This window comes from Lissotriton vulgaris, chromosome 10, assembly GCF_964263255.1.
Source record: "Lissotriton vulgaris chromosome 10, aLisVul1.2, whole genome shotgun sequence".
NCBI classification, from domain to species: Eukaryota; Metazoa; Chordata; class Amphibia; order Caudata; family Salamandridae; genus Lissotriton; species Lissotriton vulgaris.
Genome location: NC_141698.1, coordinates 360,920,827 through 360,938,860, shown reverse-complemented (window position 1 = coordinate 360,938,860; position 18,034 = coordinate 360,920,827). Strand labels below are relative to the sequence as shown.

The 18,034-nt window shown below is 45.4% G+C and overlaps 1 protein-coding gene across 2 annotated transcripts in view; it reads right to left on the bottom strand.

Annotated features, from left to right (window-relative positions):
* The window catches only part of NPRL3 (NPR3 like, GATOR1 complex subunit), a 426,334-nt gene that overhangs the window by 159,614 nt on the left and 248,686 nt on the right, over positions 1-18,034 (bottom strand). For both annotated transcript variants that reach the window (XM_086941146.1, XM_086941147.1), the window contains one exon: positions 5,627-5,783. In XM_086941146.1, the coding sequence (XP_086797272.1) occupies positions 5,627-5,783 (157 nt within the window). The remainder of the gene's footprint in view (positions 1-5,626; positions 5,784-18,034) is intronic.

Genomic DNA, 18,034 nt, shown 5'->3' with positions numbered 1-18,034 from the left:
AGTTATGAAGGTATTAAAGAGCTGCATTTGTCCGAGGGTGCACTGGATAAATCTCACTTGTTTGGGCTGCTAGGCTCATCCAGGTTCTACAATGGGAAGTCATACCAATGTTCAAAACTGACAACCCATTAAAAATTCTTCACATGAAAACCTCATTATGCTCAAGGACCAATAAAATACACTCGGAACATAACGTGGCAGGAAAAGGTAAGCTGCTACAAAAGTGGACGCAGAGGCTGAACGATAACAAATGCTCTAATTAAGGAATAAAGATGCCGCGCTCCACAACAAGATAAACAGGCAGGATAATACCACTCTCTGCGCCGCTCCCTTAGTGATTGCTGTTATACAAATGTTCCGGACTAATTTGATTGGCAGCGCCGAGGTTCTTTCAGCGCCGAATCTCTTCTGACTGCTATTTAAAAACACAAGCGGTAGCTCTGGTCATTGCCCATATAAATCAGCCACCGTCGTGGGGGTGGAGGGAGGGAGCCGGAGCAAGGGTGACTGACATGTACACAAAGCGTGGCAGTAGCTTTGAACACATTTGCACACATGATATAAATCAGCCATCGTCATGGGGGTGGAGGGAGGGAGCCGGAGCTGGGCCTAAAGACCGCCACATTTCCTTTGCGGACTACATGACAAATTAGCAGGGAAGAAGAAAATGAGCTTGCTGCCTAGATGCTGTGATATGTCTGCTATAGGTAGCAAGCGACTGGGCGCTAGATGTTAAAAATGCCCTTAAACGTTACATTCACACACCATTGAAAGCCACGATGTTTGTAAGAATACGGTCATAATAAGACGGAAAACATTGTGTCTGTCGTATGGACTAGCTAATCATAAGTATGCGTGTGGCTCACTTGAGCGTGTTGTGTAAAATATTTTTAATGCCAACACAAGTATTCAGTGAGGTAGCAGTTCAGGCGTGCTGTTTCGTGACGGTGTTTTACATGTTGTGTAATGCGTGCATCACAGCACTGCATGGCAATTCAGAATCTTTTCAGGTCATGTAGCAAATGGAATTAGGCAGAACATATCAGGAATGGCAAAGGACAACGTGGCATGACACAGCACAACGTAACTAGACATGCCATACGATAAAATGGCATGACACAGCTTAACAAATTAATGCATAACACAACATGCTGTGACGCCGTCTAACAGGGCGCACAGAGAGGGAAGGATCTTAAGCGTGCCTCTCTGCGCTAGGTTGTAATGCATTCCCCGCGCTGCCTCTCCGCTCTGGGTCACGTGCGATGAAGTTCAGGCACACTGTAGTGCCCCCTCCCTGATAATCCTCCCGCGTAACCTTGCTCCATCGACAACTTAACTCCCTATTACCCTGGCTCTGTAGGGGTTATCAAACCATTCATAACTCCAGCCCTTCGCCGCTCTTATTTATCCAAATAATCGTGCACTCAGGTTATTAAATCGTGCATGGTGAGCTCCGTCACGCACGCAGGCCGCACTCTCAATATCACTGCAAAATGTAAATGTGTGCAGGGCTGTGCGATGCGTGCACTAAATACAGATTAGCGCTGCCGTCAGCTCCAGGAGCGGGAAATCACCCCATCTGCCACGTCCCCGCTGCCAGGGCACCCACAAAATAGAAGACGCCACGGGTGTGCTTGTTGGTGTTATCACGTCAGGAGCCGGAAATGGTTCTTACTGCAAACACACAATCACCTTTGTAGGGTGACACATGTACACAAAGCGTGGATACTCCACTCAGCGGATCGGATCAGTCAGCTCAGCCTCATTTGACAAAAGGATGTAAACGCAAGTTGTCGAAACTGACTCACCTCTGCAGGCCAAATCGCCCTGCACTCTGTCCCGAGTCCCGACTCCACCGAGGAGAGCACGTGTGGTGGCGTGCTACGTCACTGCTGCACTTTGAGCAGCACAGCGCGGGGGCAGGCCAGGGCCGTCATTGGTAGCGCTTTCGCGCGCTACAAGATTGACGGCCCTGGCACCCAAACAATAGGCAATGCGTGCATGATGCCCCCTACGCCTTTCACAGCGCACCGCACCCGCGTGCATGATACATGCTATGCTGCCCCCTAAGCCTTTCATCGCGCACCGCACCCTGCACCGCAATGCTGCCACCTAGAGCCTTCCACATGCTACTGCACCTACCTCAGAGGCACTCGCCAGGCCGGTCAAGTAGGCCTTGAAACTGACTCGACCTGCTGAAAATTCACTCGCATTTGCGAGCGGGCGAGTGGATTTGTGGAGCCCTGCTAGTGGTGGTAAACTTTGGCTAGAATTGGAACAGAAACGATGATGAAGCCTTTAAGGAGGGCTCCACGGTTGAAGTGTTTTTTTCTGAAGCGGGTTGCCACAGGAACAGGAACCCGTGAGCTGGAATGGGTCGGGAGCAAGCCCTCAGTCAAGATCAAGATGGATTTGGCTCAGTCTGTGAATTCTTCCATGCATTCTTCTTTACCCTGGCACCCTGTAAATGTGGTGAGAGTTTAGCTAAGGCGAGGACGAAGGATGCAGAGAGAGTTCTGAAGGATGTTAAGGTAGGGGATGGTGGAGTTAGCTGAGAACATGTGTGACTATTTGTATTTGATGGCGAAGATACCAACTGTTTTATGAGTGCAACTGTGGTGCAGAAGGTTGAAACTAACTGGGGCACATTTTTAAGAAAGTGTTTGACAATGGGAGGCAGCCATGTGTTAGGTATAACGTCTGCCTTTATTATTCCATTTGGTTGTGTCTGAGATGCCTCCTCTGTGTCTGATTAATGAAAGGGCACCGATTAGCATGACAGACTGGATCGGTGGTGAGATGAGGTGCTCTATTGATAATGGTTGGAGCAGGGGTACGGTTTTCAGAGCTGGAGGGTCAGGTACTCGGGATTGGGTTATGTATGCGGGATGGTGTAGAGAAGTCAATGAAACTGACCAAATCACTACATATCATGGCGTCCAGTCCTCGGCTGTTAAAATAAAAATCACTGGATCAGGTGTGTTAGTCTAATTAGTTCAATGGAAGCAAACAGACTGGAACACTCAGAATCCATTATATTGACACACTAAACCACAATACTTTTAAACAGTGTCCATGATAACATGTAGTGAGGTGGCCACCACAGGCGACAAGGACCGGATTGGACTGTGCTGAAGGAGTCAACAAGTGCACTTCCCTGGAGTGTTGCGAACTATCTTCCTTAGAGACCATCACAAATGAAAACAAGGGGTCACCTACTTTGGTTCTTTGCTGTGATGTCTGGGCTGGCACACCCTGGGGTTCCAGAAAATGAAGAGAATGACTGAACATGAGCTGCCTGGTGTGGGTCTGGCAGGTCAGTCAGGAGTTGGTGTCCGGCAGGGCAAGCTGAAGGTAGAGACTGGCAATGCATCAGAAGCAAGCGTGGGGTGACTTCAGCTAGTCATATGGCATACAGGGTTTTCCTGGACTATTTAAGACGGTATAGAATATAATCCATATTATCACTAAGATCTATTGAGCTTCAGATCTGGATTCTACAAATGAAAAAGAATACGTGTGCCAACACTGGGACTTCTTTCAAAACGCGGTTATTTTTGTGGCTTCCATGAAAGGCCGTCTACGAACGCAGGTCTACTAATTAAACCACCTCTCTCTCTCTTTTTTTTGTTACACTTTTTGTCTGCTTTATCTTAACACAACGAAAACATTTTCTGAGGGATTTACACTTTTAAGGAGTTTGTTTGTATGGATGAAATATATCGCAAAGGAAAGTCTACAGAAGATTAGCACAGAGCGAGTTTATCAAAAGGCTAACAACATTTAGATAATAAAATTGGTTTTGTTCTAGGACACAAATGGCTATCCACTATAGGGAAATTGTATGATGGGCATCAGAAAGCATTTGTAAAGGAAACACATGTTAAAATGTTGTCAATACTGCTCAAATGACAAAAACGATACAAAAGGGGATGATGGACGGAGCGCCTGAGCAAATCAAACACTCACCCCGAGTCAACAGATCTGGGTTTAATCCATCACCATTCTTTAACTCACTCTGCCACCCCAGTTCAGACATGGCCATATGCAAATCAGTCTGACCCTGTGCCTCATGGGAACAGTCCAGCCATGGTGAAGTACTTCATTTGCTCTGCTGGCTCAGTGCAGAGCAGAGCGCCCATTTTTGTCTGCCTGAAAGTCAATTAATTTAACCCAATTTTTATTCGATTTAGAGCATTATTTTCGACAGCATAACACAGAAACAAAAATGTGAACCTTGCTCACTGAATCCGAGTTGTACTTTATGAAAATGAAACACTAGCGCATTGAAATGTTGGGTTAAATTAAAAGACTTTAAAAACTGCAGGAGCACAAAAACAAATGATCGGCTATGTGCTGAAGCCATGGAGCCCATCATGAATTGGCCACAGGAGCATATATTACATAGGGTGCACTGGGGCCACATCGGAGCATGTGGCTGCATTGTCTGTACTCTCAGGGCATAGTAGTTTCACGGAAGGGGCTGCAGAAGCTTGCACAATGCTTTCTATAACACAGGTACGGTCAAAGCACATATAGCGCCCACGCTATATTATCGGGGTGTTCATTCAGCAATTGGTTCCATGTTTACCTGTGGGCCAGTGCTGTATTATGGACGTGGGTGTTGAGGCAAAGAGACCATCAGGAGGCACACAAAATGTGCACCACAAAGAGGTGGTGCACAGTCAACGCACCCACAAGGGTGTTATGTTAAGGTGCCTTGTAAAGTGCACGCTCACCCAGGAGAATAGCCTGTCACTGGCCAGGTATAAGTCTAGCCAGCCTAGGGCTAAGAGTGACTATTTGAAAAGACAGGTCTTCAGCTTCTTGCGGATTTCAAGCAGGGAGGATGAGGCTCGGATGTGTAGCTGCCGGTCATTCCACACTTCAGGTGCAAAATAGGAGAAGACTCGACTACAGGATCTAGTTTTCTGAAAGCGTGGGATGTGTGCAAGAAGGACTTTGGCCGAGCAAAGGCGTCTGCAAGGTTTGTGAAAGCAGATGCGATGGTTAAGGTATGCTGGGCCAGATTCATGTAGTGCCTTGAAAGTATGGGTGAGGAGTTTGAAATGTGCTTAATTGTGGATAAGGGTGCCCTTAGAAAGGGGAGAAAGAAGTTCCATGCCCCCCACAGGCATCCCATATGCAGGAGTGTATTCACACTCAATTCACCCAACTACCAAGGGTTCTTGTATCCCCCCCCCCCCCCCTACCCCCCCCAAAGGGAAAGCTGGGTGCTGCCTGCACTGTATGACGGAGTAGTTGCCACCATTTATAAATATGCTGCCCTCAAGGCAGCAATGACTTTACAGCTGCCTTGGGGACAGAACATTATATGTAATAGGGTACACTGTCATGGTTTGCACCCGACACACCTCATTAAAGGCGTGCCAGACGCAAACACGGACAGTGCGACCTAAGTGTATGTAATAAGGCCTCAGGTGTTCATCCTCCAGGAAGTGCACTTTGAATTACAATCAAACAACAGGGTAACAGCCCTTAATATCTGCAAGTGAGTCTTTAATATGCAGGTTGAATTTCCCCTCGCCCTGACATCTTCATTCTAAACTGGCTAAACAGTTAATGTAAGTTGAGTTATCCCCTTTAAAAGTGGCTTGCACTGCACCTGTAACAATGCGAGGTCAGCATCTTGGGCCAGTTGCTGCAGGTTCTTGACAGCAGATGTGGACTTGATCACTCGGACCAGAGCAGGGGAGCAGTCCAGCGGAAGCTCCATCAGCAGTGACTTCTCATCCCCCAGCAGCAAAAGGGCATGGTACGGCCTAGAAGAAGGAAGAGCTCTTAACCATCAGTAAGGGATCAGAAGTAGTTTACATCAAGATGCACCTTTTGCTTTTCAGGTAAGAACTACATCTCAGCTGACTTAAGAAGTCCACAAGGGGTTAATGATCACTGATCTGCATGTAGTTACAAATAGCTAAATAAGTAGCTTCATGGGTGCAGAAACGCGCCCTGAGACTTACATGAAGGTCAGGAGTAAAGCTCGCGCGAGGCGTGTTGCGGGTTGCAGCCTCGGTATCTACCCTCCTGCCCCCTGGCCCAGGGAGTGTTTGTTCAAGTGGCGCTGCGGGACGAGGTGCGAGCCAAGAGTTTACAGCAGCAGGAATGTGCTGGTTACCAGTTCCTCTCAGCAGCCCTCCTCTGCACTGACACGCACGCAGCCATTGTTACCACAGCACCCCCAGTGAGCCCGGGGCCTGCTCCAGTGGCCCGGCCCGGCCGGGACTGCAGATCCCAGGCCTTTACTTGACACGGTGTGTCACATCGACAGTACCTGGGTGCCTCTGTGCTTGGTGTCTGTAAGAACATCTTAACATAAAACAAAACAAACCCAAACAGCTAAAACAAGCCAGTCTGTTGGCTTTGCCAATGATTGTTGGCACCGAATTGTATTGGATAGTTAATGTATACTTAACAACTCGTTGCAATGATTCCGGAAGGTAAAAACCTATAAACGCTCTTTCTCAGGAATGGCACCTAGGATCTGGAACTCACTCCCTCCTGAAACCAGGCTCATCTCCTCCTTCACACTTTTTAAGAAAGAAGTAAAAGCTATTTTTATGGCCAAATACACTTAACCTATTAGCGTGGATCTGGAAAGACCCTACACCGACCTGTATTACTTTGTTCGAACTCTATGACTGTATTATTGACGCTACTGACTATCTATGCACACATCTAACTGTTATATTTGTATTATTGATGTGCTGTACTACTTTGCTCCCTCACGTACCTACCCTTACCACTTATTATGTGTAATCCCACTCTCTTGCTGGCATTCCCGGCTTTGTAAAGCGCTCTGATATCTGCAAAGATCTTGTTCGCGCTATATAAAACTTTCAAATAAATAAATAAATAAATAAATGAACACATTTTCAAATGTTCAAATAGAAATGGAAAGAAGCAAAGTGAACGTGCGATAACCTCCCTTTTCAACATTAGTTTAATTTTCATTGATGAAATGCCTTTCTTTGGGACCACGCTAGCTGGTGCAGTCAGAATAAGAAATCGATTTAAATTAGATTAAAGTTCTTAGAAACTACTGGCTTTGAAGAGAGGAGTGGGAGAGATACGATTGACAGTGGTGGCGTAAGGCAAACCAGGGGGATCTCATATGCAAAATAAGCAGCAAGATAGGGCAAAATGTGTTTAGAAAAATCTAACTGTGGGGACAAGTAGCAGGCACAGTATGCAGTATACACGTCGGATTTGGATGAACGTTTGGCTTTGTGAAATTACTCTAGACCAGTGGTCTTCAAACTTTTTAATGCCCTCTCTACCCAAAAAAATCATCTGGCCCCCCTCAGAATTTTCCACAATTACTTTATTAAATTGGTACTGTTTAAATAAGTCCATACATATTTAAACAATGCAGTTACGTTCAGTTACTGTTTTAACTCATTAACCGTAGCGCAAACTTCGCCGCGTGTGGCAGGTCTAATGAGTAAGCGGGCTGCGTCGGCCAGCAGACGTTCACAGCACTGCAATCAAATAGATGATTGCCAAACATACTATTCTTGTCAGAAAGGCCTTACTTACACCTCCAAGTATCCAGAGTGTGACTATTAGAAGTTCGGATGGGGGAGGGGCGGGGGGGGTTTGGGGGGGTTGAAGACTATTGAGATTCCCTTCTTTTTTGACACCTTCTCACAGCCAGGAAACAAAATACAAAAGATGCTACTGATGGCCCATTTCAGAGCGGCTCGTGACGCTCATTTTTTTCAGCTTAAAACAAAGCACTGTTATCAGCACAAGGGTTCTTATGGTCAGAGCATGGTGCCCCTCCTGGGATCACTTGAGATCCGCCCCCCAGTTTGAAGACCCCTGCTTTAGACAGTCACACACAAAGGGAGCTGAGGTGTGCCCTGCATATCCTGATGGCCCATCACCAGGCTGATGGGTCTTCTTGAGTTAGAATGGTGGGAGGAGTTGACAATTGCACCTGAATAGGCCTGTGCCTGTCCATCACAAAGAGCTATATACCCATATGCAGTGTGCTTGAAGCCAGGGACAGAAAGGTGAGAGTACTGTGCACTAAAAGACCTTTCTTTGAAGTCTCGCTACTTCAAAGGCTCAAATTGAGTATAAGTACCGGACCTCTAACACCATATACTCCGAATACTGCTGGACTGAGGACATTCTGCAAGAAAGAAGAGCTGTTGGAGTGCCAGGAGGAACTGCCACGTTGCTGCTTGCTTTGCTGTGCTGACCTGCGGTCGGCTTCTTTTTGCCTGGGAGTGATAGGACTGGACTGTGCTCTCTGCATCCTCCTTTATAAAGGTCCTTCGAGGGCTTGAGTTGAGCTTGCCTTCTGTTGAAAGTCTCAGGGCCATCAAAGACTTCACCTGCATCTTGCTTTCAGCACCTGGGCTCCTCTGCTGTGAGTCCTGACCTGCCAAGTGGTGCCAAACCTGGCCCTGGATGCATGGAGGAGATTCCAGTGCTGCAACCAAGAAACTACCGCATCGAACAGGTGCGTCACTTACAGACACATCACTGCTGCCTGCCCCAAAGCCGTTGTCCCCGCTCGCTGAGTGTGCGACACAAAGACCACGACTTACAATGAAAGCCCCAACGCTGCTGCAGTGCCTCCAAAGTACTGCTGCTGCATGAGTTTCGAGCGCCGCTTCAACAAAGTTAGTGATGTACCACTCCGACTCCAAAACTGAAGCATGGTAGTTCGACATAGAGACTGTGTTATCGACGCACCACTCTGTGACATCGACGCATCATTGACATCGAATTGCCTTCAGGACTCGAGGTCTCACACCTGCAACCGATACATCACCTTCCCTGTGCCCCGCACAGTACCCCGGCATTAGCAGCTCAATGACCCTGGACCACCTCCAGGTACTGATGCAGCACTCTGCTAAGGCACTGTACTAGAGCCCGTGTGACTCCTGTATCCGGCCCGGTTTCCATCGCAGTCAGACTGAACTTGTGGATTTGTCCCCGTCAAGCATGATCGGAGGTCCCCAGTTAGGGCTATAGTTTTCTACGTGCTTTAACTGCTTGTAATATTCAAATATTCATATTTTGCCTTGTGTATGCCTTATTATTCTCGTTTTGTCTTGTATTACTCAGATAAATATTGCCTAATTTTCTAAACTGGTGTGGAGTACTTTTGTGGTGTTTTCACTGTGTTACTGTGTGTGCGTGCGCACTAATACTTTACACAATAGTTTAGCCTGACTACTCTGCGTCAAGGTTGAGCACAGGTAAACTGAGTATGTACTACATTTACCAGGACTAGAGTGGTAGTTCCTGCTTATACAGAGTGCATAGTCTGACAACCAGAAACCACATTTTTAACATTGGTGATTAGCAGTGGGATAGGGTTTGCAGTTGTGCATTACATACAGTGATTGGTGTATGTTGCTTCCATATCTCAAACCATTACGTACCAGCTGTTAGACCTGACATCCTTGGTGTGGTTATTCCCCCATCTTTTTGCCTCTGACTCATGTATTTTTGATGCTGTGCTGGATTTCGTTTTTGCTGGTTTAGATGCTTTGGACACTCTGCCACTGCTGATCAGTGCCAGAGTGTAAGTGCTCCCTATGTAAATTGTCATATTAATTGGGTATACCTGATTGGCATATTTGTATCACCATGAAGTCCCTAGTAGAGTGCACTGGGTGTGCCAGGGCTGGTAATGACAGATGCTACTAGTGGGCATGCAGCGCAGATTGCGCCACCCACATGAGTAGCTCTAAAAGGGTGTCTCAGGCCTGCCAGTGCAGGGCCTGTGTGCAGTCATGGACTGCCATGTCCGCCTGGCCAGTGTCCCCACTGGCTGGGCCTAACCCTTCCCTGTCTGTGCACATCAGTCACCCCTATGGAAGGCTCAAGGTACCCCCCTGGGTAGGGGGCAGTGTATGGATAAGGTAGAGCATGTACTAGTGCAGGTAACATGCTCTGGTAGTGAGCAGCAGCCATTTTGTGTGCTCACTGCTGTAAGGCTGTCTTGCTCCATAGAGTAACATGGGGAAGGCTGGTCCCAATGGATACCAGCCTATCTTTGTGGCGTTGTGCTCGTGGTGCATCCTCTGTTACTATGGTTCCAGGTGATGCACCACATCCACGCTCCAGAATGTTAGGTTGTGGCTGTTGGTGAAAGAGACCTGACTGGAAGGGCTGTCCTGCTTGTCCTCTATTAAACTTATATGTTTAATACCTTATCTGGATTCCTCGTTCTTTACAATATGGCGACAGAGGATGGGATCTACTCGTGATTGACAAGCAGGGAGATTGAGAACCTACGCGATAATTTTTTTTTTAAAAAAAAAGGCAATCCTCATCTCTTACTCCTTTCCTGGACTTTAAACGTCAGAAAAGTTTCTGAATTTGGAGCTCAAGATCTCCGATGAACATTCGAGCAACGTGAGTAATTTTTGTCATAATTTTATGACATTTAAAATTGACTCGTTACCTTCCTTCGACTTAAAAGACCTTCTACCAGTTTTACTTCTCCCGAATGTTTATAGGAGCACTGTTTCAAACTTTCACGTTATTACTCCTAATTGGGTTTTGTTGTCCTTTCACCAAATTGGTTAAAACTCATCGTATTTCAAACAACAAACCCACTTAAATAACGGTCCGTACCTGTGCATCCTTTAAACTTGTCAAACGTTCCAGAGCGGGAGACGAGTGACAACGCACTACCTCATCTGCATTCTTCTGCGTCTGCGTGAGCTAGAATGTCTCCTAACCGGATGCCGTGAACAACGTCCTTCGTCACTACGTGATCAGGGTCACGCAACGTGCCGCCATTTTGTTGCAAGTTCAACGCTGCAATTGATTCACCGCGTTTGAAGTACTTGTCGCTTCGGGAATTTAACCGCGTTGGAAGCATTGAAGGCGCTTGTTGCAGTTCAACATTTTCAACTCAGTTTTTTTTTTTGAAAAAACATTCAAGGTACTCGTACTCTTTAAGGAAAAGATACAATTTCGTTTCTTTTGACATTTTTGAAAATCGACGATTTGTATTATTTTTCTCATCGATTATATGACAATTTCTTGTGCTTTACCACAACGGTGACATGCACACCATTTCGCATGTCTCTTGAAGATTCGGTGACATGCACACCTTAAGAGTTGTTTCTTTATTTTAATTGTACCTTATTGTATATTTTTCATATTCCTAGGTTGCACTAACAATTTTTTTTGCAGGTTGTTTTTGATTGACTATTCTCCTATGGCATCACAGGGTGGGCTAAATACTCCTATCCCATTTTTATCTCGACCAGGTGAACCTTCTATTAAATGGTCAGATTGGAAAGTATATTTCTTAAACTATCTAGAAGCCCTTGAAGAAGAACAGGATGATGTTTTTTCTCAAAAGAGAAAAAAGAAAATGGTCCTGCATAGCTTGGGGCCAGAAGGTAATAGAATCTTTAACCAGATGGAGAAAAAAGTTAGGGCTAATGAGGATAATGTATTTTCTGATGCTCTTGATGATTTGGATGTACATTACCACCCTCCAGTTTGCGTAGGGATAAGCAGGTACGAGTTTTTTAAAAGGAAGCAAGGAAAGTCAGAATCTGTTGAAGATTATGTTTCCTCCCTTAAAAAATTGGCCATTAATTGTGAGTTCCGTACTCTCCATGATAGTTTTGTTAGAGACCAATTGGTCATGCACTCTAACAATACATCTATTCAAGAGAAACTCTGGACCAGTGGAGATTCTCCGCTTAATGAGATATTTGCTATGGTTAGGAAGGCAGAAATGTCCAAGAGGTGTGCTAAAGTTGCCCTCAAAGATGATGATAAAGATAATACTGGAACAGTAAGTAGAGTAACTAATAGTTACAAAAAGAAGAACAGTTTTAAGTCCTCCTTCGTAAATAAAAATAATACTAACCCTGGTCCATCTCATAAGAAAGAAAGCATTCCAAATTGTTTTAGATGTGGTTTTAACGGTCATTACGCAAATGACCCAAAATGCCCAGCTCTAAAATCCAAGTGTAATTTTTGTAACAAAATTGGGCATTTCTCCAAAGTGTGTAAATTCAAGTCTGGCAAGGACAAGAAGGTGGTAAAGTGTGTTGATGACTCTTTAGAACCTGATATGGAAAATGATGAGGCATCTAGTGATGATAGCATTTTTTGTATTCTTGACTTTTTAGAAGATAACAATGCTGTTTTGAACGTTAAGGGTAAACTTAAGAAACCTACTTGTAACATCTTGATTGGAGGTGTTTTAATTAGCATTGTACCTGACTCAGGCTCTCCTTATACAATTGTCAAACGTGACATCAGGAAGAAGTCATTTGCTCAGGTTTTAAAAAAAGATTTACTCCCACCTGACATCAAACCGGTTACATTTACTGGTGAAAAAATTCCTATGGTTGGGTTTGTAGAAGAGATTTTTGAATTCCAAGGGCGGAAGTGTTTAGGCAAATTATATGTTGCTGAAGTGGGTCCTTCCGTTCTAGGCTGGATCGATCAAGGTGCCCTTGGCATCATTCTAAATGCTAGTAATGATGTTCAAGTCCTAGTTCTTGATGAAGATAACAAGGAGTTTTTAGACAAATTAACTTTACAATTTCCAAAAGTTTTTTCAGGGGATATTGGTAAATTAATTGGCTTTACTCATAAGATCATTTTGAAAGATGATGCCAAACCTGTGTGTCACAAAGCAAGGAACATTCCTTTAAGTATCAGGAGTGACGTCATGAAAGATTTAGATATATTAGAACAGAAGGGAGTCATTGAACCAATAGAAAGCTCCGAATGGTTGGCTCCATTGGTCGTCGCGAGGAAACCTGATGGCCGTCTCCGCTTATGCATAGATTTAAGAGACCTAAATAAGAACATTGTAATCGATAAATTTCCTCTTCCCAGGATTGATGAACTTTTAGCACAAAGCTGCGGCGTCAAGTGGTTCTCGTCTATAGACTTGGTATCAGCGTACCACCAAATTCCCCTACATGAATCCAGCAAAAAACTTACAGCATTCATAACTCCTTTTGGATGTTATCAATTCATACGAATGCCATTTGGCCTAGCTTCTGCAGCGGCAGTTTTTCAACGAATTATGCATAAGTTATTCAAAAGAATGGAGCACGTGACCTACTTCCAAGATGACATACTTGTAATGGGTAAATCTAGAGGCGACCATGATAACAGATTGTTCTCAGTGTTAAAAACACTTGAATGTAATGGTCTAACAGCTGAACCAAAAAAATGCTAATTTGGAATGAACTCGTTGACCTATTTAGGACATGAAGTGGGTGAAAATGGTATTTTTCCTAAAAAGAAGCTAGTTGAAGCAATTGAAAATGCTCCTGTTCCCTGTTGTAAGGACGACCTTAGGTCATTCCTGGGCATGGCTGAATTTTATTCAAAATTTGTTAAAACTTTCGCTGACAAAACATTTAACCTCAGGCAACTACTTAAATTGAGATCAGAAATTGTTTGGAACCACATTCTGCAAAATGACTTTCACAACATAAGGAAAGAGATTGTTAATGCATTTCCTCTTCAGGCATTTGATCACACTCTACACAACATCATTACTACCGACGCTAGTGGTAAAGGGTTGGGGGCCGTCTTTTCACAATCTAACGAGATTGGCCTTGAAGTCACAATTGCTTTTGCATCTAAGTCCATCACCACTCTTGAAGGGAAATTCTCAGTCATTGAGAAGGAGATGCTTGCTGTTGTGTGGGGTTTGGAAAGTTCAGACAATTTATTTGGGGCACCAGATTCACATTACGCACTGATCATAAACCCCTTTTGAAAATCCTTACCTCTGAAGGAATGTTAAAAGCCACTCCAAGACTTGCAAGAATGAGCCTTAAGCTTTTAGGGTATGTGTATGATGTTGAGTATATTCCCGGCAAAAAGAATATGGTTGCTGATTATTTAAGTCGTTCTCCCTTACCAAGTTGTGATGATCCTTATGATTCCTTTGAATCTAGTGAAGTTGCTATCATTCATGAGGATTTTGACCAGCCGTTAGTGGCTATTTCTAAAAATGACTGGGAATTGTGCTGTGATGGTGATGAGATTCTGAACTCTGTTCGCAATTTTGTTGTCAATGGATGGCCACGCAAATCAAACTTGAGGGAAGAGTTGAGACCCTTTTGGGAAATCAGAGATGAGCTTTGTATTGATGATGCCAATCACTTATGTAGAGGTGAGAGAGTCATTGTTCCTTGTTCCCTAAGAAATAGGATACTATCTATCAATCATGAAGGTCATCTTGGCATCATGAAGTTAAAATCAAGAGTAAAATTATCGTACTGGTGGCCTGGGCTGGACAAAGAGGTCGAGAGATTTATACAAAATTGTGATACTTGTGCCAATTCTGATAAATCCTTGCGTTTATTTAAACCTACCCTTGGATTTAGACATATTCCTATGTACCCATGGGAAGACTTGAGCATGGACTGGCTCGGTCCTGTTGAAAATTGTGAAGGCAACATTAAACATATTCTGGTTGTAATTGACAATTACTCTAAATAGCCCGAAATTGAGATATCTGAAAAATTTGACACCAAAGTTGTTGTAACCTTTCTACGCAGATTGTTTTTGCAAGAAGGTATCCCCAGAAACATTTTAACCGATAATGGTCCACAATTTAGGTCAGAATTTTTCCTGAAATTCTTGGGAAGGAATGGTATAACTCCCAGAAAGACTCCTGTTTACCATCCAGCTAGCAACGGCATTGTGGAGAGGTTTAACAGGGTGATCATGGGAAGCATCCAAGCTTCTATTCATGCTGGTAAGGACTGGGAAAAAGAATTGTTAGAAACTATTTGGGCCTATAGAATCACCCCTACATGCACCAATTATAGCCCTTTCAGGATCCTTAGGGGCAGGGAGCCATTCACTAAGGACAATATTACCTGGAATTCTAAGAAAAGTTGTGGGAAGTGGTCTCCTGCTTTAGTCCGCTCTAAACTGAGGAAAATACAGGATTCACATATTAGTGATTATGGTAAGAAGCACACCACCTGTGAGGCCGATCTCAATGTAGGTGATTGGGTTAGAATTAAACTGGACACCAAGGTCAAGAAGGGTCAGAGCAAATTTTCTGAGCCATTGCAGGTTGTGGAATTGTTCTCCAAGTCTGCCAAACTGAGTGATAATCAAATCTGGCATCATAACAGATTAGCAAAGTGTAAAGGTAACTTTTCTCGCATGAAGTCTAACTCTGATCTTAATTCCTCGTTCGAATGGTTGTGGGATGATGTCTTGCAGGATTGTAGTACTGGGAATGGAATTGTGAGGGCCTCCTCTAGTAACACATCGGTACCCTCTAGTAGTAATTTACTGGTTCCTTCTCCACAGTTGCCCAATTCTTCTCAACTACCATCTCCTAGTTTAACTACATTAACGCATTCTTCACCTACTCATAATCTGAACACCACACGTACTGGTAGGGAAGTTAAGATTCCTGCCCGTTTCAGGAGCTATGCAATGTAACCTATTATAATTTTTACTTTGTTCTTTTGGAAGAAGGAGTGTGGGTTACATTGTTTATTATTCTTACCTTTTGGTTTTACTTCACTGTTATGTTACTTTACCTTTCTGTTTTACTTCACTGCTATGTTTCTTCAATTATTATTATTGTAGCATTAATGTTCTTTTGTTCTGTTATTGCAAAGAAGGAAGATGTGGCGTTGTGCTCGTGGTGCATCCTCTGTTACTATGGTTCCAGGTGATGCACCACATCCACGCTCCAGAATGTTAGGTTGTGGCTGTTGGTGAAAGAGACCTGACTGGAAGGGCTGTCCTGCTTGTCCTCTATTAAACTTATATGTTTAATACCTTATCTGGATTCCTCGTTCTTTACAATCTTCTCATAGGAACAAGATGGGGCATAAGTGAAAGATATCCCTGAACTCGGAATTTGATAACACATCTTTTAGTGAAGGTTGTTTTTAAATCCTGAGGTTGAGAATAGTACTTTTAGAAAGTGGCTGTTCTCTTGTCTAAACCTTTCTGTGTGCCTGGGCCTGTTTGTGGATTGCCTGGCTGGTCTGAGTGGGACAGGGGTTGCAGGGCCCCGGAGGGGGTCAGAGTCAGCCCAGGGGTGAAAGGCAATATCTGTTGCCAGGGAAGGGGGAGGAAGAAGCGCCTGATAGTGCCGGGCTGTGTCTGCCTGACCACCGTGCTGGCTCCCTCTCCTGCCGGCCCACTGTCACCTCTGACCCTGAAGCTGACAGGAAGAACACCAGAAACATTCCAGTGCTCAGGGCCCCCTTGCACAAAGACTTCAAAGGACTTCAAAGACTTTTTGGGGTATAAGGGAAGGACCCCTGACTACAGAAGATTAGATTCTAAGATCCTACAAGCAAGAAGGAACCTCGGCTGGAAGAAGGACTGCTGGAGAACTGAAGGAAGATTGCCTTGCTGTGTGCTCTAAGGGCTGACCTGTTCTGCTGTCTAACTGGAAGCTGAGGAGGAGAAAGGGACTTCGCTGTGTGCTGGGACCCTGCCTGCTTGAAACTGCCAAGACTTTGCTGTGTGCTGTGTCTGCAACTTGGATCTCCAAGGGCCTGAGAAGAGCTGGCCTCCTGTTAGGAACCCAGGGTTAAAGGTTCCTAAAGCTTTGCCAAAAGGAGCTGCCAGATCGTGCTGTGGTGACCTGGGACGTGTGGTACTCGACTGGGGAGCGTGAGGAAGGGATCGGTGTGCTCATCGGCACATTCCCAGCGAGGGTCGGAGGCTTGTGGTGCCTCCCCTCGTGAAATCCGCTCCCAAGTGGTTGTGAGGCCGAGAGGGGGGTCTATTCGTGACCTGCGCCCTCAAAAACCCTTTGCCGCCAAATCACCATCGCGGCCCAGGGCCAGGAATACCCCCAGAAGATTGCCGATCGTTGGGGAGCTGAAGCGGCGAAGAACGAATCCGCCGTGCTCCCATTGTTTGAGGGAGCCGAGCCCCCTCACTAACGCCGCGACGGGATAGACCCGTGCGGCGCAGCGTCATCAGTGGTGGTGGGCCGTGATTGGCCGAAGGAGCGGAGCGTCATTGCTGGCCTGTCCCGGGAGCCGCACTGCCATTGGCTGACTCCTGGGTGCTGCTGGAGGCTCGCCCCCTTTGCCGCAACAGGGTTGGTCCCCGCCATCGGGTCCACTTCGAGTGCCGTCGGATCACCGCCGGACCTGGGAAGAAGTGACCCGTCCTCGCCGAGGGAACCGCTAGGGCCTTGGAGACCCCTGGCCTATCGTCCCAGCAGCTGAGCGCCTGCCTACCTCCCCTGCCGCTCGTGGGATTGCCGAGAGCGGGCGGGAGAGCAACCAGGACCGGCCGGGGCCAGGAGCGAGTGTGCTCTGCAGGTAGGGGCGCCTGAAGCCAGAGGGCGTGGGAGGCTGTGCCGGTGGAAGGAAAAGAGTCCAAGGAGTACGCGGTGAGGCGCGCTTGCAGCGCTGGGTGTGCAGTTGCTCCTAGGGCTGTTTGGGAAACTATTTGACTACTGGCATTGCTTAGGATGCTCGTTTTGAGAGCTACTTAACCATAAATCAGCAACCATATTTTTGCCGGCTGATTTAAGTGACTTGAGACATTTCTTTTTAATATACGAACTTCCTGAGATTGAGTACCACCTCAAACATTAACTGCAACCATTAAGATTAAGTGATACACCTTTCTAAAGAAGTGATTATCGTGTAACTGCTTTATTTACCTTGCTGAAACTAGATAAAGTTATATATTTTTGTAAAATATACTTACCTATGTGGTCTCAGTTTGTGGTGGATTGGGGATTATCGTTGTGTTAAGTGCAAATGTTATCCACATTGCCTCTGTTTAGCCTAGACTGCTCGCGCCATGCTACCTAGAGGGTGAGCAGGGGTTATCTCAGAGGGTTATTCCTTCACCCTGACTAGAAGCAAGGGTCCCTACTTGGTCTAAGGTACTTACCTCTGCCAACTGGAGACCCCCAGTTCTAACATTGTTGGACAGCGGTGTGGATTTTTGAACTAATAATTGCACTTGACCTGCAGTGATTTCTTGTACATCACTAGTCTAGTTTAGCAGCACAGGTTGCGCAAGAGTTTTT